Raw genomic sequence first — 23,228 nt, 5'->3', positions numbered from 1 at the left:
AGAGTTCGTATGATACACAGTGTGGAAAATGTTATTTTTCAAATGCCCCGTCACGTGGTGAAAACTTACGATGAGATAGCTTTTTTTTAATCGAACGCATGTCTGTGCCAAGTCTCGTGTACAGTTTTCGTTTTCCCTCTAGTCGTCCGTCCAATCTATCCATCGTCGCTTCGAGTAAAAAAAAAAAAAAAAAGTACGGACAGGAAGAAAGACGAGAGTGCGAGGCGTGAATTACAAGTGAGAGAAGAAAAAAGAAGGAAACGAGTCGATGAAAAATAAGAGACGTATGGGGATAAAGACTTTATGCGTTGGTACAACAGTTTGCACGCACGGCACGTCTCTCTACTGCGGCTATGAAAAAAATTTTCTTTTTTTTCTGCCGTCCTTATTTTTATTCTTACATGCACCGTTGCAGATAATATTCATACACCTCACAGCAGCTGCTAAATGTACGCACCGAAGCTGTTTCTAATCGGTAATAGCTAAGATAGTTTTTCCCTCTTTATGACGTATTCTCTGTACTCTACACACTCTACCTTGAAATTTAATTTTTATACTATTCAGAAATACATCAACATAGGGTAGGTAAGTATTTCATAAAAAAAAAACCAACTGTTTAACGTGCTCTAATTGAATCGTACATAAATTTTATTGAATATGAATGTTCGAGTGGCATGATGCCGTTTCATATTATGCAGTAACACATTTTGTACGAAGGGATGTCCGAAAATTTAATTAAAACATTTATTTCCAGTTAATATCCGTTGGGCCTCGGAATATAAAATGCGAAGAAGTAACTGCTTATTTATTCAACCAAGCAGAAAGTGCACAAAGCGAACGAGAGAGGAAGAAAGAGATGGTCTTCAAGTTGTGGCGCTAGTCAGGCGAGCCCCTTCTTTCCACTTACACCAGCAGCTCCAAGGAATGCATCTCGATAGCCTTGGCAAGTGCAGTCCAAGATTTATACTGTGTGCTCTTGATGCTTTTTTGCACGCGTATACTACAATAATGGACAACTCTGGACTCCGTGACCTTAATTCATTGTTTGTACTCAGGAATTGATTATTTAAAGTTTTTTTTTTTTTTTTTTCAAGAAATGTGAATGTGTGTTACTTTGGATATTAAGAAATTTGGAAAAGCTCACAATTAGAGTGTAAGTGTAAGTACGAGTATACAAAGTATTTATTAGGCCAAATAGTTTGAAGTAATTGTTATAAATATAGCATAGTAATAATTTTTAACGTTGTATATACTAACAATAATTAATCAATTAAATTAAATTACATTAGATACGATTAAAAGTATTTTAGGAGTGCTCTCTGAGCCACCTCAGAGTTCGGTCGTGTTTGTTTATGTCCCGTCTAACGAGTAAAACTCCTAAAGATAGAGACTGCAGGTGCGAATGATTTTGTGCTTGCTGCGTGTGCCTGGGTCGGCTTGATCCAGGCGCTCACCTTCCTCGTGGTGTGCTATCCTCTAGAGGCTCTGTGCCTGTTTTTTTTTCTCCGAGTGACGACTCTGCTCTCAAAGTCGCCATCTTAACCTCAAAATGTCGTCTCATGTAGACGCCGCCGACAACAACGCCTTGCCTAGCCAGCTTCAGATTGCAAGTGCTTCTTCAGGCAGCACTAATCATTTCAACAGCACACAACCAAATAATGCCTACACAGGCATAGCACAAAATGCAAACCGACTCAATAACAGCCACACACTGCATCGCGACCGAAAAACGTATGCTCAGATGGCTTCTAATGATATTAACTACACCGAAGATATGGCAGTTATAGTTGATGCGATTGAAGGTGTCCCGTGTATGGATTTTGTTTGTGAAATTGCAAACCATTTAGATCCACTCAAAATGAAGTTCGCTTCTCGCATTTCCAACCAACGAATTTGTGTGTATCTTGATAGCATTGAGTCAGTTAAATATCTGTGCGACAAAGTAAAGTCAATAAAAGTAAATAATCAAGAAGTCAACATTCGGCCTTTAAGATCAAGAAACAAAAGAGTCATTATTTCCAATGCAAGTCCTGTCATCTCTAACGCTACCCTCATTGAAGAACTGAAAAAAATGGGCATTGATCCAGTCTCTCACATTAATTACCTGAGAATTAATAGCAATCTACCCAAATTTTCACACTTAGGAAGCTTCAGACGACAAATCTATATAAGAGAAGAGGACGAAGCCAAACTTGTTCCCTCTGTTCCAGTCAGCAATGGTAACATTGTTTATCACGTATATTTCTCGACAAACAAACCCACTTGCTTCTTGTGTAAAGAGGAAGGTCATTTGGCAAAGGACTGCCAACAGCAACAGACGAATATTTCACAGGAAAATTTTCCTCCCTTACAAGACTTGGGAAATGGCTTCCCTCCAACATGCAGCGATCTCAACAGTACTCAAAATAATTATGCTAACACTGTTAACATACCCAACCTCAACGACCTTGAAATTATGCCACCTCCGAGCGCTCCAATTGATGGAAAAAAAAGGCATGCTGAATCAGAATCTAGTTCACAAACAGCTATCACAAACCCTTCCAATGCCCGGCTCCTTAAAAATAAGCCAAAAAGGAAAAAAACCGAGCCTCATCAAACAACACTTCCAAATGCAAACATATCCCACGATGAAATCAATATCCAACTTGAATCTGTATCGAAACATCTCCAAGACAATCACATCCAATTAGCAGTCAACTGGGAAAAACTTACAACGTTTCTTTTCTTGTCTTATGGCAAATCCAATGTTTCCGATATTCTCACTTCACTAAATTGTAGTGTAGAGAATATGGATGAATCTCTCCAAGTGATAAGAAATCTAGTCAACGACAACAATTTAAAACACCGAATCTCCAGAATAAGAAAAAAATTCGGTCTAAGCCGTCTGTATCCCGATTCGGAATCTACTTTTGACGAATCAAGCTCGTGTGAGGAGCTTGGCTAATTTTTAATTTATTTATATATACATATTTATAAAAAAAAAAAAAAAAAAAAATGAATAACTCTTACAACATCGTTCAACGTGATTTGAAAATTTTTTATTGGAACTGTGGTAGCCTCAGAAATAAAATTGAAGAAATTCAGTGTGTGTATAAAAAATATGACATTCTCATATTCGTTGAATCTTGGCTGACTAAAAGTGACAATATTAACTTTCCTGGCTATCTAACCTACAGAAAAGACAGGACTCGTTGTAAAGGTGGCGGAATCATCCTCATCATTCGTAACAATCTGTGCTATAAAGAAATCGTGAATATCGCCTCTCCTGTGGATTCAACAGAAATTTGTGGTATAACTATAAATAACACAAATCCAGTCTTTGATATACTTGTATGCTACAGAGCTCCGGGAATCACTTTAACCCAAAATGAATGGGATATAATTTTTTCTAATATCAACCAAAATTCAAATACCTTATTTATAGGCGACTTCAATGCTCATAACAAAGACTGGAATTGCGTTCGTACCGATGTAAACGGAGCCTTTCTATCAAAATCTATCGAATTCTATAATTTGCAAATCCATAACACGTCGACGTATTCCTACGTGAATTCCTACAACAATAACAAATCTAACATCGATCTCATACTCACTTCTCTCAATTTCTCAGATAAAGTAAACTTTTCAGTAAATGACGAGACGTGTGGTACAGGTCATTTTCCTTTTTATATTGATATAAGCGTCGAAAAATGTGAATACAAGAAAAAAACTTTTAAATTAAAATCTAAAAAAACTAACTGGAATATATTCATTGAAAAGGTAGAAGATACTTATTTGAAGTTTTTAACAACTTACTACGATAAACTTTCCCCTAATGCCAAGTATGATTTTTTCTTTCAAAATATCGTTGACGCGCTTGTATCTTCTACCCCTCAATGCAATGCAAATTATAAATTCACCAAAAACAAAAAAAGCGGTCACAACCCGGTTAAGTGGTGGGACGAAGAGTGCAACAAAGTTCTTAGACTAAGAAAAGCGGCCTTTAAAAAATGGCAATACTCTGGTAAATTATTCGATCTTATTGACTATAAAAAAACTTGTGCTATCGCCAAAAAAACTCTCAAGCAAAAGAAAAAAGACTCTTTCAAACGATTTGCGGAATCTATTAATTTTAAGACAAATCCTACGTATGTATGGAATCAGTGTAAAATTTTTAAAAACAGTTGGGTCAAAATTAAACCTAAACACGTTGAATCTAACTTGAATCATCAGGATCTCGTCAACGAAGCTCTTAACAAGCTTGCTCCTCTGGTCAATGACTCCTTTACTCCCTCACCTACGCCCACCTGCCCTATCAATCAGTTTCTTTCAGCCCCTTTTACTTTTCTTGAGTTTAATGTCGCTCTTGAAACTAAAAATTCCGATTCTGCCCCAGGTCTAGATGGTATTGATTTTGAAACTATTAAAAACCTACCAACAAAATTTAAACTAATTCTCTTAGATATATTTAACGAAATGTTTAGCAAAAATCAGTACCCTCTATCCTGGAAAAATTCATACGTCCACTTCATACCCAAAGCTGATGGAGCTAGCCTCCGACCAATAGCATTAACATCTTGTTCGTGTAAATTATTTGAAACTATTTTGAAATCTAGGCTTCAGTGGTGGGCAGAATACAATAATCTGATTCCTCCTTCACAAAATGGCTTCCGCAAGGGGAAATCGTGTTTAGACAATGTAACGCAACTCGTATTAAAAGTTGAAGAGGCCTTTGCGGAAAAAAAACAAGTTCTAGCTGTATTTCTAGATGTCACTGGAGCCTTTGACAACATTAACATTGACACTCTTTGCAGTAAACTATCGGAATTGGGCTGTCCATCTAACCTCGTCTTTTTTGTTAATTTTATCACTAATGGAAGATATATTTACTCTGAAGTCAATATGGATTCCCCCAGAACCTTGCACAAGGGACTCCCACAGGGAGGGGTCCTTAGTCCACTTCTGTACACTCTAGCTACAAAAGACATAACTGAAAATCTTCCTAAAAATGTCAAAATATCCCAATTCGCGGATGACTTGGCCATCTATATTAAATTCTCGTCTGTTAAATGGGCCTCTAAAATCATAGGTAACTCAGCGGAAAGAATAAAAAATAATTTACTTAAAATTGGGTTGCACCTCTCTCTACCCAAGACTGGGTTCCTTCACTTCAACAGAAAAACGATAACTCCTGGAAACACGCATATCAGAATAGGAAATATTTCAATCCCCTCCAGCTCTTCAGTTCGATTTTTGGGTATCACTCTAGATTACAGACTTACCTTTCTTTCACATATTGAAAACGTTCAAAAAAAGTGCTTTAAAGCTATGAACATTCTAAAATATCTCTGTGGAACTTGGTGGGGCTCAGACCCACAGACACTCCTTACTCTGTACAAAAGTTTTATCAGACCTATTATCGACTACGGCAGTATTATTTATCTTAATACATCCCCCACTCTAATTAATAAAATAGAAAAAATTCAGTATCAAGCTATTCGTATAGCTCTTGGCTATCGCATAACCACCCCGACTAATATTTTACTAGCTGAATCTTCTTTAACAAGTATTATGGATCGCTCTATCCAGTTAGGCTGTCGTTTTATAACAAAATCTTATTCGTGTCAATCCTCGCTTACCCTTGCCTCATTAAAATGTCACAAAAATGTTTTGCAGAAAAACAACTCTTTTTCAAATAAAGTTCTACAAATCTGTACCAAAAAAGTTGACAGGATTTCAAACAACATTCTTAGTTTTAACAATCCTTGCTTGTATGAACATGATTACCAAACACTCCTTACATCAATTGATTTTAACTCAAGCTTTGGAAAAATACTTGAAAATTCTGACTCCCCCAACGATCTGTTCATCGAATTCTCTTCAAAAAACCAAACCCTCAATATTTTTTCTGACGGTAGTAAGTCTAAAACGAACGTTGGTTCAGCCTGTATCTGTCCAAGTCTCAACCTACAAACCAGTCGGAAACTCCACCCACAAACCTCAATTTTCACTGCTGAATGTATTGCAATTAAGGACGCCCTAGACATCGCTCTCGACCACTTAGATGAGAACATTTCCCTTTTTACTGACTCTCTAAGCGCACTTGAAGCCTTATCCTCTACAAAATATAGTATTAAAACCAACCCCTATATTCTTGACATTAAAAATAAAGTTTTTCTATTTAATAAAAATTCAAACGGCTGCCGAATCAAATTCTTCTGGATTCCGTCTCATATCGGTATTTCTGGTAATGAACTGGCTGACTCAGCTGCCAAACTAGCTGGTCTATCTGAAAATGTGATTCATCCTCAGATCCCCTTCTCAGACTTTTTCGAATTCTTTAAGAAAGAAGCCAGACTAAATACTTTCAATACGATCTCCAGCCCTCCCCTTACTACTGGCAAATACTACTTTGAAAACTACTTCAAAAAGAGAAATAAATCATGGTTTTATAATCTCAACCTCAGCAGAAAAATAACAGTTACCATAAATCGCATACGTTGCAACCACTATAACTTAGCTGCCTCACTCACTAGAGTAAATATCCTAAATGATGCCAAGTGCAATTGTGGAGCTGAACAGGAGGACATAAACCACATTCTATGGAACTGCCCTCTATACGATACACAAAGAGAGGAAATGATCCGCAAACTCAGAATAATAAAACTCTACCCACCACTGAACATCGAAAGCATTGTAACGGAACCTAAAATAGATGCCTGTCTGTGCGTATGTTCCTTTCTTAATACTTGCAATGTCAATATTTAACAAAGTGCTACTCAACTGATGTGTTTTCTTGTATAGCGAAATAGTGTATAATTCTTACGTTTAAGATGTGTAAATTAAATTAATAATTTTGTATATTGTATAAATCTTGTATCTTTTGGCCTATTGGACTTCGGTCTTAACGGCTTAATAAATTAAAAAAAAAAAAAAAAAAAGTATTTTACGAGTCAAACTGTCCAACAATAATCGAGAGAGCAATTTCTCGCGGTTGAGAGAATTTTTTCTTGCTTAGAGGGAGTTTTTCTCCTTTATACAAAAGAAAAATCATCTATTTTGTGAGGAAATTCACTCATAGAAATGTACAAGTTAGAGTATAAGTATAATACAACTTACATATTAGATTATTTCGTGGGGCATGCAGCTTTTTTATGTATAGAATCAATGTGTGTCTTAAGCGTGTAAACTTTACGTTACTTAAAATAATAATGGACATCGAAGTACACAATTTCGTCACAAAGGTAGTAAGTGCACTTGTTGCCTAGGCGCAAAGTATTGGCTATTTTATGTAAGAGTTTCCGGTGTTGTGCTTACTCCAAGGTGATTTTAAACGTGGAGGGAAAAACAAGAGAAAGAGAAGTCCGAAAGCTCGGCACGAGCTTTTCCCTTCATCGCGCTATTTACGAACAAACATAACTACACCGTAAGCTCGACGGTGAAACTTTCTTTGTGGGGGAGCAACAGAAGTAAACTGCACGGGAAACGAAAAGCGAGAGCAAACAATTCCATTGATGGATTTCATGTACAGCCGAGGGGAAATTGGGGCTGAATTTGACGAAGGGCACGAGCGAAGGAAAGTTTTAGGAAACCGCATTAATTGTAAGCTGTAATACACGTATTATTTATACGAACATAAGTAGGGGTTCTTACTTGCGTCCCCGATAAAGGTCGATTTTTTGTTGAAATCGTTTTAGTATAAATATAATGTATGTGGGTGTCCTCGTACAGTTGAGCTGTTACGAAGGTCTCCGTGAAATATCTCCTCTAAAGATTTTTATTGCTTGCCATCCAAGATTTTTATTAATGCTTGAGGAAAAACCTCCACTTAACGCTCCAAGAGCTTGCGTATATACAATCGTTTTGCACGAACTAGTTGCAAAAATAGCTGTTGCACAGATTTCCGTTGTCTTTTCTCTTCTGTATGTATACCCCATCACACGAAAGATGCATTGACAACGGGTGAATTTGACAAAAAACCACTACACAATCCATTAAATTACTTTCCAAAACGCAACATTAAAACAGCATCATAATCCTGTAGAACTCGAAGGACGGCGCCTCCATCTATGTTTTTCAACCACTAACAGAGAGGCCAAACCACACCACGCACCACCTAACTGAACTCACTTCTTGCGGGGTCAATTTGCATGCATAACAAAAATAATAATAGCAATACCGACAGTCACGCTGCGTCACATCCCTCTCCTCTTCATCGTTTTGTAAACGCACGTACACACCAGCAACATGTGTAAAATGTTAATTTTCTCCCTTTCTAGTCTGAAGCTCGTTTTTCCTCCTTCGACGTGTCACAAGGACTTTAGCGTAATACTCGTAGACAGGCGACAAATACACACCAAGCGTTGATGTTTCTTTTAACGGCAGTACGTGGTATAAAGAGAAACGAGATATATACCCAATAGTTGAAAGGTGGAGTGTAATTTAATGCAAAGTGCCGTTAAATTTCGAACAAGCAAACAAATAGATGATTACAATAACATATCTTATTAATTTGGAGTTAAGATGTTTACTTTGTGGCCACTTCACTTCAAACGTAAAAAATGCCAACCGTGAAATTAATGTTCATGTGCGACGCAAATACGTCTCGAGCAATATTGGAGCGTGTACGTAATATCGAAGTTGGCAGATAATGGAAGACGGAAGTTTAGAGGCGCAAGGGGTTGGAAAACCAGAGAAAAGTTACAGACCAATCCATAATGGAGTTATGAGCGGGAGATGCGAGGTTGCGGAAAGTTTGGGCGGGTGCTTTTTTTCTTTTTCTTGTTACGTGTGTGCGCAGTCTTAGTTTATCGATGACGTATTAGCGATGATACAAGGCCACGTGCGGTTGTATTGATTTCGGTGGTTTTCGCGAGAGATCCGTGTAATGATTTGCTTTAGTATGAGCGGTCGTACAGGATTAAATTTATAACTGTTTCCATAAAAACGTGTGTACGAATTCGCTTGCAAAAAAAAATCTGTTCCGTATTATGTCACGTCCATTAAAATCGATGCAATCAAACGAATTTATCAGCGTTACGCAAAACCTAGCTGTCACCGGGAAAAGTGTATGCATAACATTTTTTTTTCTAGGGACAGAGATTCGTAAAAATAGAAAACTAAAACTATAGTTGTAAAGCAAGGCGGATCAAAATTTCTTTAAGTGGCACTTGAAATAGTCCCGAAGACTCATTTTCAAAGTATTATAACGAAAACGATCTGAGACTACGCGCCGAGTCCTTTAATAGGGTAAAAAATCTGATTCATACAAGTAAGCCTCTTAAAAAACGTAGTCTTACGTATACAACGACAATACCTAGATCCCCCTCATTGGAGACGAAAAAAGTCGCTCGCTCGCACAGTGGCTTTTACTTCAAACAAGAGTCATGTAGTTCCTGTCTCCTTAAAAAAAATTTTATTTTCAACACTCACCTAAACTCACGTTTTCACGTATGAGCCAAAAACCATCGTAAAAAACGAAATTTTGAACTCGTTCTGCGTAAATTTCGAGCCTTATTATTACCGAAGAGCAACTAAAACACAATTCACAATATCGCGAATGGATTTACGACTTTCTGATCGCCCCTTTTGTTCTAGTGTAAAAAAAAACCACGATCCTGTCGAATGTTGCGACGCCAGTTGTGGGTGTTATACACACGCGAGCTGATTTCTATTAGCCGTGGGAAAAAACAGCTCCCTGATAAATAGACTCGTATCCAAAGTCTAGTTTCTATATTTATACTTTTATGCGCATAAATATAATATACGCAAGTGCACGCACTCCAGCCCTTTCTTGCGAGCGATGAATCGGGATGATTAAACGAAATTGTTAGCGAGCTTGAGAGAAATAAAAAAAAAATTACAGGTTTACTGTTGCGAGTCGCTCGCTGCAGGGGCCGAAAACTTTGTTTGCTTGTTCGTGACAAACGCAATTAGGGGCCTTTGAGCTTACAAGGTTCGTTTAATTAAAAAATAGCAAATTTCATCCGTAGTACGTTGGAAGAGAGCGTTATTGAAAAAAAAAAGTGTACGTTGGCCACCCGTAAAAAAAAAAAAAAAAAAAACACTGTACCTCGTATACAAGCTGACCTTTGCAGAGCGCTACTGCAGCGGAATGTAAAGGGAGTATAAATAAACGTAAGCCAGCTCTTCTTCTATTACGATATAGAGTGCAGTGACGATAAAAAAAAAAAAATCGCTGTTCGCTCGATAAGATTGTCCGTGGAAAGAGTAGTGCGGGGATCAAGGTTTCTCAGCGGAAAAAAACAAAGTCTCCCACGAATGGGCATAAAATAATTTTGATTTACTTGAACGGGTACTTAAACTACTTTAAAAATCCTTTAGCAACATCTTACGTCAAATTGTTCGTATACCAGTCTCCTATGTTTGATTTTACAAATACATGCTCATGTTTGCAGTACCAGCTGACATATTCTGAAAAATGTGGATCCACCTCTCTATTACGGAGACAAACTAGCAGTGTATGGATTAATAATTGAATGTAGAATAAGCAGGGATATTGTATGAAAAGTACTGGACCAGTACACCCACGCGAAGGGATGTACGCGTACAGACGAGGAAGATGACCAACGGAGAGGAGCGCAGCTGATGATAAAAGTGGAGGACTAATATGCTTATGTAGTGCGTCACAGAAAGTATATGCGCATGCAGGGCATGGGCGCGGTTGGAGCTTTGGACTGATCTCGTTTTTAACATGCATGTGTATGGTACAATTTGAGCCGGCGCGTGGGCATGTGCGTTATTGCAGGAGCACAGGTCAGTTACACACGCGTGCATGTACGCGTCGACGAGTAAGCTGCTTACGTCGGCGCTTTTCGGGATGTGTGATGCACGCGCGGGTTTTACAACCTAGCGAGTTTCGATTTGAGTTGGCATTCGCAATGTTAATAATGGACAATGTATATATGCCGTGTACATTTTCACTAATGAATTTTAAAGCTTTGAAGCAAGACAGGGGTTTTTCGAGCGGAAAAATTTTAACAAATTTTGACCAAACGTGGGCGGTTGGGTAATTTATTATTTTTTGCATCAATTCAAACGTGTACCCTTGATGGTTCATGATTTTTCCAACCGATGAACGTAGGATGAACAAAGTAAAAAACGCCAATGGTAAATAAGATCGAGCGAGCGATTCGCATCGGATACATGTAGATGCAGCGCGGCCGCCGCGGCTCTTTCATTACAACCAGCCAAAAGGAGAGGAAAAAATAATCAAAGGAAACCCGACGCGCCCGAGCATATTTCCCACGTCGAGAGCGAGTCGCGAAATCACGCCTCGGCAGAAAATGAATAGACGGAGGCAGCGGAGAAAAAAAAAAGAAAATCATGGCAAACGACTTACTGTACAGAGTGCGCTTCTACGTGTATACACGTATAATATACGAAAGATTGCGATGTAGGAGGTATACAGAAGACGAGAGGAGGAGGAAAAAAAAAATATATATAAAAAAAAAAAAAATCAGAGAGAGGGGGAGTCAGTGCTCGTTTTTCTTCGTCCTTACCGGTCATCCTGAGTGACAGTGATGTCGGGCGGCGGCGGGGGCGGGGGCAGCGGGGCACCGTCCGTGGCATCCAGTTTGCCGGCTCCGCTTTCCTACTCTGCTTCCTTTTTCCTCTTTTCTTCCTTCTATCGGAGCCCGAGCTATTACCTCTACGTAATATCCTCTATACGCGAGCTAGATACGCGCGTAAGACCGAGCCTATATATATTCTGTCTTCAAGTCAGCGACGACACAAGCACGGCTATATATACTTACAAAAACACAGTCACTCGTACGTATTGGTGCACACACACACAGACGCACTTACTACACTAGCTTGCGGATATCTTGTCTTTTTCTCTCTTGGCGATTCCCTCCTACTACGACTGCCGCTACTTCTTCATTGGCATTCTTGGCGTCGAGCTTTCCTTCTTGTTTTCTTTCTCACACTACTCGGAGAACGATCGAGCGCCCACGACGCTTTTCCTGTTCGCCGGACGAGTCACGCTTCCGTTCGGTGATCGGTAGGTGTACAGTACACTACTAGTTTTTTTTTTTTTTTTTTTTTTTTTTTTTTATTTCTCCGATACTCTAAAGGATCAGAAACTTCATCGAGCGTCCACCTATGGTGTACTAGAACAACCGGTTGGGTATCCGAGAACTTGAGCTTTCCAAAGTAGATCGGTGTCTTCGATCGCTGCAACTAATATATCCTCGTCAGCACGTGCGGCACCTGTGCTCGTCGGTCGCTCGTCGGTTAAAGTTACTATATCCCCTGGGTTCACACAGAGAGAAAAAAAAAAATGAGCGAAGAAAGTCTCGACGAGCCCAAACAAGCTATACACGTACGGCCGTTTTCACCTCAGTTGCTGCACACTAGTCGCACAAAGTAACTCACTGTTTAATTTCGAGGCGCGAGTGAAAGCGCGAATACGGTCCGTGGTGTATAATATGTGCTGCTCTACGATCGTCGTCTACGCCGATCAACAAAACTCTAGATCCTAGTATCGGTTACGACTAAAGATCGGTATGGAAGCTATTACTCTGAACACGGCAACACTTTTCCATCGCCACGATCGTTTGACAGAGCGTATAGAGGGTATCCTTAAAAAAAAAAAAAACCTGAAAGTCCAAAAGATTTGTAGACCAAGGTGAAAAAGTATCCCACTCGAGCGTTATCGCCTGCAGTGCATAACTGGGTAACAATAAGCTCGTCTGTAACACGTACGCGTACTTGCACGGATCGACTTTATGAATCACCCGACTGCGACTCTCGAGGAGCGAGAGAAGGGCAAAAATCACACGCACTGCACCGTGTACAATCGATAAAGTGCCATATTTTTCACAAGTAGAAAAAGCTCGGCTGAACAGTGTTACATAGCTGGGAAAATCGGCCGTGATACGAGATAGCGAGGAAAATCAGCACAGGACAGAACAACAGGCGAACGTCGCCCGGGCGCTCGGCGCGCGTAACTGTGTTCTCCGTTCGCTATCTCGCGCGGGGAGCCCTCCCTCTTCTCTGTGGGATCCAGCGTCGCTGGTGCTGCCGGCTGGTTGGACTCTCACTATTGTAGATACACTATATACCCGTATACGTGAGCTCTTGGATGCTTGGTGCATGCGCGGTGGTAGTAGTGGATGGGCGAGCAAGAAAGCAAGGTAATTATATCTGTATATATACATAGCATGCATACCTATACACGCAGAGTGCAGATATACGAGCTGCTATATATATACGTCGCGGTTGATGTCGGTGAATGGAATTTTATTCTGCTGTGAGATCGGAGGGCTCCGCGCGTGCATTTTCTCTCTCGCGGCACGTCGGTGTGGTTGTGCGCTCGTGTGCGCGCGCGTGTGGGACGGGAGTGTCGAAAGAATATATTGTTGCGTTGCAAGTTCTATAATCTCACAACTATGCTGCTCTGCCGCAGTTGCTAAAATGATGTATCATCGGGCAGATGAAGATTGATTAGGTACAATGGTATCTGAGATAAGGTGCAAGCTTGCAGTTGTAGACCAATAGTTCTTTGATTTGGGACAGTTTACTTCAGTGCTATTCTCCATCTTTTTAGGCATCTTGTATAGTTTCGGTTTGTTAAACGAGACATTTGTACATAGAAAACTTCTTGATTGAACTATTATGGCGGTTTTTGTATTTATTCAATTTTCAAAATTATGTGAAACGAATTCCGGGTTTTTTACAAGCCTCGGTAAAAGGCCAGAGCGAGAGAGGAAGGACGAGGGTGAAATACGGCCCGTGACGCATTGTTGGGCAAAAAAAAAAAACAAAAAAAATCTGGTACGTGTTCTCGCTGCTGTACAACTCGAACTTCTCGCTGAATGTTGTTAAAAGCTTTGGCTGCTATATAGTTACATTCCTGCAGTTTTTCGAAAATGGAGAGAATTCCAGCGCTGCAAAAGCTTTTACTTGCACCAACCTTGCTCGATTTTTAGAAGAAAAACAGGACCAAACAAAACTGCCCATACTTCTTTGACTGAGATAAGACAATATATATGGTGACGAAAAAAACCCATTTGTAAATACGGTAATAGTTGAAACTACTCTATAGTCATAAATTCGTGGGAACCAAAATTTAAAAAAAATCACCTGGATGTAAACGAGTATGTTGTAAAATGTAGCTACTTTCTTTTCGACACACAGAGTATGAGAAAAAAAAGAAATTTTCGTTCGTAGAAGCTAAATTTAGCTCGGAACAATGCCCCGCAAAAAGTCGAGAAACCACATCAGAGTGGCGCGCGCAATCTGCGACGAAGAAAATAAATAAGTAGAGGGCGAAACAAGACATTGGGAAGAAGGAAAAAAAAAAACGCGAGGACTGATGCTTCAGGATGAGAAAATTCGAAACGCGTGGCCAATCAATGGCCGAGGCACCTTATAATTTCCAAAAAATTTCAACTCTGCACTTAACGCTCTTCTCGTTCTTTACTTTTTTTTTTTACACATCCTCCATGAGTATATAATATTACCTCATAGCATTTGTACACAAAGACGAGTCAACGCACTAGCAAAGCTACAACAAAGAAAACCCCTTCGATACCAAGTTTCGCGAATCCATTAGCACAGAATAAAATCACACACCAGACAACAATAAATGATCCCTGCCAACAGCTCTTTACTTTTCCGTACCCTCTTTATTTCCCATAAAAATGACGCCCAAGTCTAATATACCGAATCTCCCTCTAACGTGTGCGCGTGCAATTTCCTCTGTCCCCTTATACCACCTTTACCACTCGTGTATTATTATACTCGCACCTCCTCGCGCGTTTCTAATCGCGTCGTCCCCGTCTACTTGCTTCTCACGCTCATTATCCTCTCCTTCTTCGTCTCCCACTTGCAATACACATCGTCAAGAGTATAACGTACACGCAGCATATGTATATACAATCCCTTTACTTTGCTTCGCTTTTACTTATCCGTGCACACACACTCTGGATATGCCGTCTTTGCTACACGTATATTCTTCTCCACGTGTGTATATTATCAGGGACGTTTGATCCCATCCTTCAACTTCTTGAGTTTAGTTCATCTCAACTGACTCGCTGACGGCTGCAGTGCGTGCAGCGTTAGTCTGTTGCGCTGATGAACGCTTGAAGGCTCAAGAGAAAGAGGAATCAAACAGACGACGAGGAGGCGGAGAGATGTGGCGTGTGTGGGAGCGAAATCAGGACCTTTGTTCCAGGAACGCGTGATCAGCTCACTGTTTCAGGAGTCGCGTGTCTTGGTTGTTTAATACTTGTATGCTGGATTAATTTCATTGTAATATTATTGCATGGATGTTATCGTCACTGAAGACTTGAACTTTTTAAAATCATCCTTACGTAAACTTATAATTGAACAAACCATTGCAGTTTTATGGAGGTAGCATCACGTTTCACCCCAAAATCACGTGTCGGTATCACGTTTCGTTACAATCATCCGCTTTTTGTCGTTCACATGCTCGTAGGAAATATGTATGTCTTCGATCGCTGCCACGCATACTCGTGCGTCCCGAGGCCACGTGATCGTTCGACGTCAATAGGGTGCAGGATGCAAAACAAAAAAATTTTTTATGTCCATTAAACCCGTCAGGTAGATCGTTAAAATATATGGAAGGTATATTTTTTTTATTTTTTGACATTAACCAAAAAATGACGGAGATATAACGCGTTACAGTTGCTTGTTTTTGTTTAAGCAAAAAAAAAAGATAAAAAGAATAGGTCGTTAAATGTCTTTCGATAAAATACCTGACGGACCAAATATGTTAAAAAATGTGTAGCCAATGCCAATCCCATTCATTATTGGAAAACGATATACCCCATCCTTCCATCATTGTGTCTTCAACAAATCATTTGTATATCCGACAGGTACTGCCAGCGATGCAGATCGACAGATCGTATGTATACGAAATTGAACATGATATTAATCATAATTTTACCTCAATCAGCTGGAGATATTTCAAACTATGATAATAATGCGTCGTCAACTTTCTAGAGTTGGAATTGTTTGGAAAGTGTTATTTTTAATCACAATTAAACTTTTTGTCTTTACAATTTACAACAAAAAAAGTAAAAGTTATAATTTTCTGTCCAGAAAATAACGCGGCCACGAATCATCGATAGGAAAACCTGCTCTGAAAACAGAATCGCGGCGATTTCGCGTCGTTAACCCAGTAAAAGCCAATAAAGTATCAGTAGTTTCTAGAAAATAAATCTAAAACCTCAATGCACCCTCGAAATCCCATGTTCGATTATCTCTGCTTACTCACATCCATTCATAAAAAAGGACCTTTTTTTAAACTAAAAAAAATTGCGTAACATCTCTACCACACCTTCAAAAGCTCGTCGCAAAATTGCAGTGCCACACTTTATCTTACAGAGAATGAAAAAAAAAAAAAAAAAAAATTATAATCACAAGGCAACGGCATCGGCAGCGTCTCCATAAAAGCCCAAAGTATGCAACACAGCACAACAACAAACGAAGGCAATTGACCGCGTGAATTTCTCGGGTGACGCTTGAGCAGTAAATATATTTATAGCTCGCTCTCTCTCTCTCGCTGATACCCCGAACGCCAACAATTACGTTTCTTTCTAAGCAACTCCCTGTAAAAACCACAGAGAGAGAGAGAGAGGAAAAAAAATGCACAAAAACTTTTCTCCACCACTGTCCGCGCGCCGTGTCTTCCAGGTGCCCATAAAAAATTTTCTTCCATTAGGCAAAGGATCGTAAAGCCTCTCGCTGCTCGTGTATGTTGTACAGAGATAAACGTCAGCAGAGAGAGAGAGAAGGTAAAAATCTAATCGCGGCACATCTTGTGAGTACTCTCGTCATAGCCAGAACGCAATGAAAAGGAGCTAAGTACAACTGACGAGAAATGCATTGAACTGCAACTCTATAGCTGTACCATCGATTATACAGTAGGTAAGTTCGATGAACTCGTCGAGATTTATGATTTTCAGAGTTCATCGGCAAGCCTGCATTCTACTTACTACTACTATTTTTCGAGCATAAAAATAATTTCATCCATGTAATAATGAATATTCGCGTGTATGCAAAAAACGAGGGGCTCGTCGCATCAAGCATCTGTCAATCCTTGAAACAACGACGAAGACGATTCGTCGTGTTTGCGCGCGTATAGCGTCGCATTGAATAAATAAACATCAGTCTGTGTGCGAAATGAAACGTCAACTCTATGCGTAAGAGCGAGGCTGTACTGCTTGTAAAATAAAATCTTCCTTTCTCCTGTTTATATCAAGGTTTTTTCACAGATCTCCATCATCCTTGCAATTTTTTTTGCTTCCTCGAGGGTCTAGACCCCCTTCTATACTACAACTGGACACCTCGAGTGCCACTACCACGTGCAAAGAGATAAAACTGTACCCGCAGCAGGGTAGTAGCTGCTCAAATGCTGCTGTGTACGGTCGGAGCTGTTGCGATTGCACTCGCTGCTATTGTATTCAAATTCGATGAAACAAACGCGTGGCTTACCTTGACCTAGGCAGAAACATCGAGCCGTCGATGAACACTGAGCCCGACAATAGGATGTACCAGCAGGTCGCCAGCTCCCCGGTGCTAAGGGAAAAACAATATTTACCGTTTTAAAAGATTCATTGCCTTATTTTATACGTTTTTCAACTATTCAACATACATTTATATTTTCTTGCACCCTCTAAAGTTAGATCAGTCGAATTAGTCAATATTTACTAATTATAAGTAAAAAGTCATTTACTTAATACAATAATTACTGATTTACAGTAAAATTTGACTGTTTCAACTTTAGAGAGCATAATTATATGTATTATAAATTATATTTGGGATCAGAAAACCTAACTTTTGCACAAATGTACATATATTGTGGAAGGAAAAAAAAGTCGCACCCCCAACATGGATGAAACAAACTCATCAAGTGTCAGCAGGGCAATTAACGATTATGCAAACGCGCATAGGAACATCAATGAACGAACGAATTGGGTGTGGAAACCTGATACTAGCGGATGGCCGATTTTCCATAACGATTTATGAACAAAAATGTCACGTATCCAACTCATCATCTGCTCTTTGATGGGCTCAATGTGACTTATTATTTCATTTTCCGGACTTTCCTCGTAAACGCGAGAGGAATACGATCCGTTACGTCCACGAGTACCAACAAGTACAAGTGCACGAGGAGCGGAAGCCCGAGTAGTTTCTATCGCGATACCGAGAGCCTGAACAGCTGCGGATGTACATTCTATATATTATTATATGTACAGAGCTGGTCGTAGCTACGCTTCCGAGAAGTCGCGCGCGGACGCGACGGAATCTCTTTCTCCGATGCAGCTTGTTCACGGTTGATTATTACAATTGCTCGGCTGCTGAATCATGCTCGAGGAATTTTCATTCATCCGCGTCTTCTCGCAAGTTCTGTATAGGTATATGTATAGTACGTTTGATGCGGTCGAGAGCAATATACCTGTATGTCTGTTGAAAGTTTACGATGGTCTATAGAAGTGTAGGAGTTCAGAGGGGTTTTGATGGGGGAGGTGAGTTTCAGGAATTGGTGGATTTGGCATTCGTTATTGATTTGCAGGGGATGGAGTAAGTGGATAGGGTAGAGACTGGAAAAGTCTATTGTTGGTTTGAATGAAAACTACACGTGGATAACGTAACGTCGGAGGGTAAGTCATCGGCGCGTCGGTAAGCCAGTAAACGCGGTATTTACCGCGACTGTGCCTTACCATAGGAGGGCTGTATCTACTGTGAAACTGCGCCAAATGCAGACCTATGCAAGCGGGGGTTGCATCAAAGCCACGTGCTCTTGACGTGTTTTTGATGGAAAGTGCTTCTTCGTTTTTTTTCGCGCCGTTGTTTATTTTCCCGATATTTCTCAACGCCGCATGATTCGCTGTTTTATTGCGAAAACGCTTTCGCGCGGATAAATTTAGATGTGGCTGATTGTACGCGAGGAAAGAAGATTTTTTCGCAGCGAGATGGGAAATCTGAATGAAACTCGTTCTGTTCGATCTTTTTGATGAATCGTTTTTGGAATTTCATTTCCCTCGTACCTTGGGATGTGTAAACGAATAGTTCATCAAGACAAATTTTAGGTCTCTCAGCCAAAGTGAGATGAAGCTGGTTGGCTTTACTTCCACTCGGCTATGGCAAAAGTTGGCGTTACATAACTCCATCATACATAATCGAGCCTGTCATGAGTACTTTTGTTTAAAAAAAAAAAAAAAAAAACATCAGTCGTCTTTTCAAGCGTTGCTACATATTTCTCCGCCTGTGGGAGACGAGTTTCTCCAGCGTCGTCGTTAACTCTCTCCTCTTCCTCTCTTCGCTTCGACGTCGGTAATATATAAGTAGTACAACGGATAACATTACGCACTTAATATCTTCCTCGTCTCATTATCCGCGTGTCTTTGTTTATGTAATAAGTTTCGGTATTCCCATCGAGGCGCGCAATTGAGAAATAAGCGGCAGCGCGTCATTACGGCAAATTGTCCACCGAAAAATCGTTGTTTAGCGAATTTTACGAGGTAACAAGGCGTGCCTTTTTCCGAAGCAATTTTTGGGCTTACGTAATTTCGCAACTAATTGTTTTCGACGACTTTGTTGCAAAATACAATTTGCCAAGAAAATCGGTCGGTAGGTCGACTTTTTTTCCAAACATATAATTGAGATTAGGTGAAAGTTTGGCGATAATGACGCCTCGTTACGTTAACTCACTTAAATTGCAGTTAAATCATTAAATACTAAGCTTCAAACTATACATACACAACAAATTTACCACATAAACGAAAACCTCTAATTGAATTAAAAAAAATACCGACCAATAGAATACAAGCTCGAATAAAGGACGAAAGAGCCTTTGAAATATCAGACCCCACCCCCTTCAATCAAAAAATTACTAAACGTATAGATGTATATACTCACTAGTACAGCACGTGGTTGGCGTGATGCTTCTCGTAGCGCACTGTCTTGCAGAGGCCGCGCAGCACCGAGTCCCTGCAAGGCCGCAGCGCTTCAAGTCCCAGTAGGCCATAGTAAATGAACTGCAGATCCTGTGGACACACCAGAGAATTTCACCCTTTTTTTTTTTCGCTTTCAAATAAATATAGAGACTACCAAATGAGAAAATAGTAGATGATGCGCTCTGGGAGCCAAGTTGCGTTAGAAGCACCGCAGAGGGAGGAGGGGTAAGTTTCCAAGTTACCTCTCGCCCTCTCTTTGGAGTTTGCGTCAATTGCGGGTCGCACAATTGCGCGGCTTTTTGTCTCTATCAGTTAGGCGCTCCCTGGAGTTGCACAACTCCTCGTTCGCGATAATGTAGCCCAAAGCTTCATTCGCCAAATGTCGAGGAAGCCGCATGCACCCTCGTGTCCTTTTTTTCCCCAGAATCGGAGCAAAAGACTACCCTTGAAGCTAATGAAGAAAAGGAAGGAACGAAAAAATCGGTAATAAGAAAGCTCGTGTGCTCGAAAAGTAACGACCAGCGTAGCGGGGAGGGAGTGCAGAGGAGCCGTCGTCACGCGAGGTCGCGTGCGAAAACTGACGGATCGAAGAGGCGCAGCATTGCCTGCATACTGCACCTCGACGAGTTTACACCGCGGACGATTCACGAGTGTACATGTATACGTATAGGTACGGGAATTACGGGATACCGCCGAGGCAAGCTCCACGTAGATTTTCACGGAACGGGGACGATTGTTACGCAATGACGATTGTCTCGTTTGGCCGATCCGGTAGCACGTTGGACGAGGCTTTGTTTCATACTCTTCTTTTCTGTTACGCTTCTGTGCCTCGATCGGTCCGCAGAAGCGCCGTGAGATGGGTTGGGTTGGGACGGGATTGCGTCACACGACGGATTATATGCGAGCGATCGTGTTTTGTTTTATTTGAATCGGACTCATTTCAGTACGACTGCGAATAAAAGTAAATGGTCCAGCAAAGTGACACGTTTCGTAAGACCAGAAACTTAACAGTCACAAGGGAAAAAAAAAAATTCCTGACGATCCCAAAACACCATACGTCGGGAGAGATTTTCCAATAAGTATTTCTGCAAGCAAGGCGCTCCTACCGATAAAATCGGCCTCTCTGCGTGTGTGGATGGTGTAGGTATACTTTATACATGTAGAACAGTATACCAGTCCTTTGTTTTAGCGCTCGAGTGTGCAGGCTGCAGGAGACCACGGCAGGGGCTCAGCCACGAGTACATACGTGCCACCGGACGACCTTGAGAGGAGGAAGAAGAGGATATAGAAGGGAATAAAAGGTCCACACGCATTATAAGTGTACAGGTATTGCGTTCAATTGCGCCTAAGCTGTACCATTTTCTGCAGATATGTGGACACGGAGTGCGAGATTTTGTTTTTAAGGGCTGAAGGGAAGAAATGTACCTAAATTGATGCCTCAGTTGACAGTTTGAGGCATCGACCAGGTACATGATACGCTTAATCGTATTTAAGAGAAAATTACGTGAGCTGAAGATGCAAATGGAAGAAACAGTTACGTTATTTTATTGAAAGTACTTATTGAACAGCCAATTTATGAAATGTTGTGTTTATCTAAAGTTTTAGGTGTATTCTGCCACGTATGTATGTAATTTCCTCTCTTGTAACGATACGAGTGCACACCTCAGCACACGAGGGAAAGGAGAGATGTACAGCTAAATCGGGAAAAAATGAAAAACAAAGAACAAAAAGGAATTTCACCGCGGACCCATTAAAAAAAGGAAGGCGTGGGTACCTGTACGCACATACATGTATAATATTCGTACACATTCATAATATATACGCGATGAAATCCAGATCGCGCCATCATCAACGGCGAAAAGAGAGAGTTTCGCACACGCTCTTTCTCACGTCCTCCTGTCCCTCTTGTGTCTTCCTCCTCCGCCTCTCTCCTTTCTTCGGCCCCGTCCCAACCTTACACGTATATATTATACCCAACGATTTTTTCATTCAGCTCCTCCAATACATGTATGCATACATAAAGTAACCTGTATTACGTTCTCTTCCTTCTCCTTCCGAATTCGATAATTAAAAATTTCTTTTTTTCCTCTAAAACAATGAATAATCGACCATCACGATTTTCGTTTCCATCGTTAAACTCATCCGCAACAATAAGATTTCTGTATATAATAATATACTCATGTATACTACATTGTTATTTTAATACGCCACTGTATAAATCCATCCAAAATAATCGGTTGAGGTAACATTTACGCAACGCGATGTACCGGACAGTAAGTATGTGTGTACTGTTTTTGTTTTTAAAAATCAAAACATCACCGCCGCGATCGAAACCACTCTCATATCAGTATATTATACGCACCACTCCCACATAACAGGCACTCTCCTATCCACTTCCTCTCTTCTTCCCCTCCTCTCCCGCAACAATCATCTCATCATCATATATATACACACACACGCACATTACACGTTCGCTCACTTTCTCCTTCCGCTCTCTTACACGCACTCTCATGATCATTGTATGCATTACAATAAAATAACAAGTAAAAAAAGAAGCACTAACCTGGAGCGTGCGTCTGTCGGGATCGCGGCAGAGCGCCCGTATGAAGTGCGGGTCCAGATACTCGCTCATCGCGGTACCGCCACACAGTGTATGGTAACACCGGTATACTGCCAGCAGTGGAAAGTAAAGAAAAAATGACTTATGGAAACCGGAAGGGCAGATCAGCAGAGTGTGCTTTCACTCTACGAGATCATTCTTTGATTTGCTCGCATGGACAAGCGAGAGCCGCATATATATACGTGTACAAGTGTCGTCGCGAGGGCCCTCCAGAAAAGAGCACACCTGTATCAGCAGAAGCGGCGGCGTTCCTGCCATTGGTGATGATCATGGTTGCGGCTGCAGGCTCTTTTTCCATTACGCTGCATATTGCACTTTGCCGTGTCTCCCGCTTCATTCCCTTTCCGTCCTTCCACTCTGATGCTACTCTTTTTTTTTTTCTTTTTTTTTTTTTTTTCCTTCACATTGTGTCCGCTTGCTGCTGCTGCAGATCACCTGAAACGAGAAAAACGAAAGGGCTCTTTCAGTGCTTTTCTCTATACTCTGTTTGTAGGGAGGGGTGGCTTTTTTTTTTTTTATTTGCCGGTCGTACACTCCGCTTGGCGATTTTTCTTGCCTTCGCTCTTTCGAGTTTTATAGGTTCGTTAGCACGAGGGAGGAGGGTATATGAGTGGGTTAATTAGTAACGAACGAGAGGCGAGACGCAGAGAACGAAATTAGTTTGATTGGCCGAGTTT

The 23,228-nt window shown here is 40.6% G+C and overlaps 1 protein-coding gene across 1 annotated transcript in view; it reads right to left on the bottom strand.

Annotated features, from left to right (window-relative positions):
- The window catches only part of LOC106639663 (rap guanine nucleotide exchange factor 6), a 121,999-nt gene extending 99,111 nt beyond the window's left edge, over positions 1–22,888 (bottom strand). The window contains exons 1-3 of the mRNA XM_089597028.1: positions 22,495–22,888; positions 19,894–20,021; positions 17,467–17,550 (exon numbers count right to left, since the gene is read on the bottom strand). Coding sequence (XP_089453154.1) covers positions 17,467–17,550; positions 19,894–20,021; positions 22,495–22,563 — 281 coding nt within the window. The 5' untranslated portion in view covers positions 22,564–22,888. The remainder of the gene's footprint in view (positions 1–17,466; positions 17,551–19,893; positions 20,022–22,494) is intronic.
- Between the last annotated feature and the right edge of the window lie 340 nt (positions 22,889–23,228).

Source organism: Copidosoma floridanum, unplaced genomic scaffold (assembly GCF_036245765.1).
Source record: "Copidosoma floridanum isolate Cflo_tuat_1 unplaced genomic scaffold, Cflo_Japanese_pri ptg000030l, whole genome shotgun sequence".
NCBI classification, from domain to species: Eukaryota; Metazoa; Arthropoda; class Insecta; order Hymenoptera; family Encyrtidae; genus Copidosoma; species Copidosoma floridanum.
Note: the sequence above shows the minus strand (reverse complement) of the source record. Positions and strands in the feature narration are given on the sequence as shown.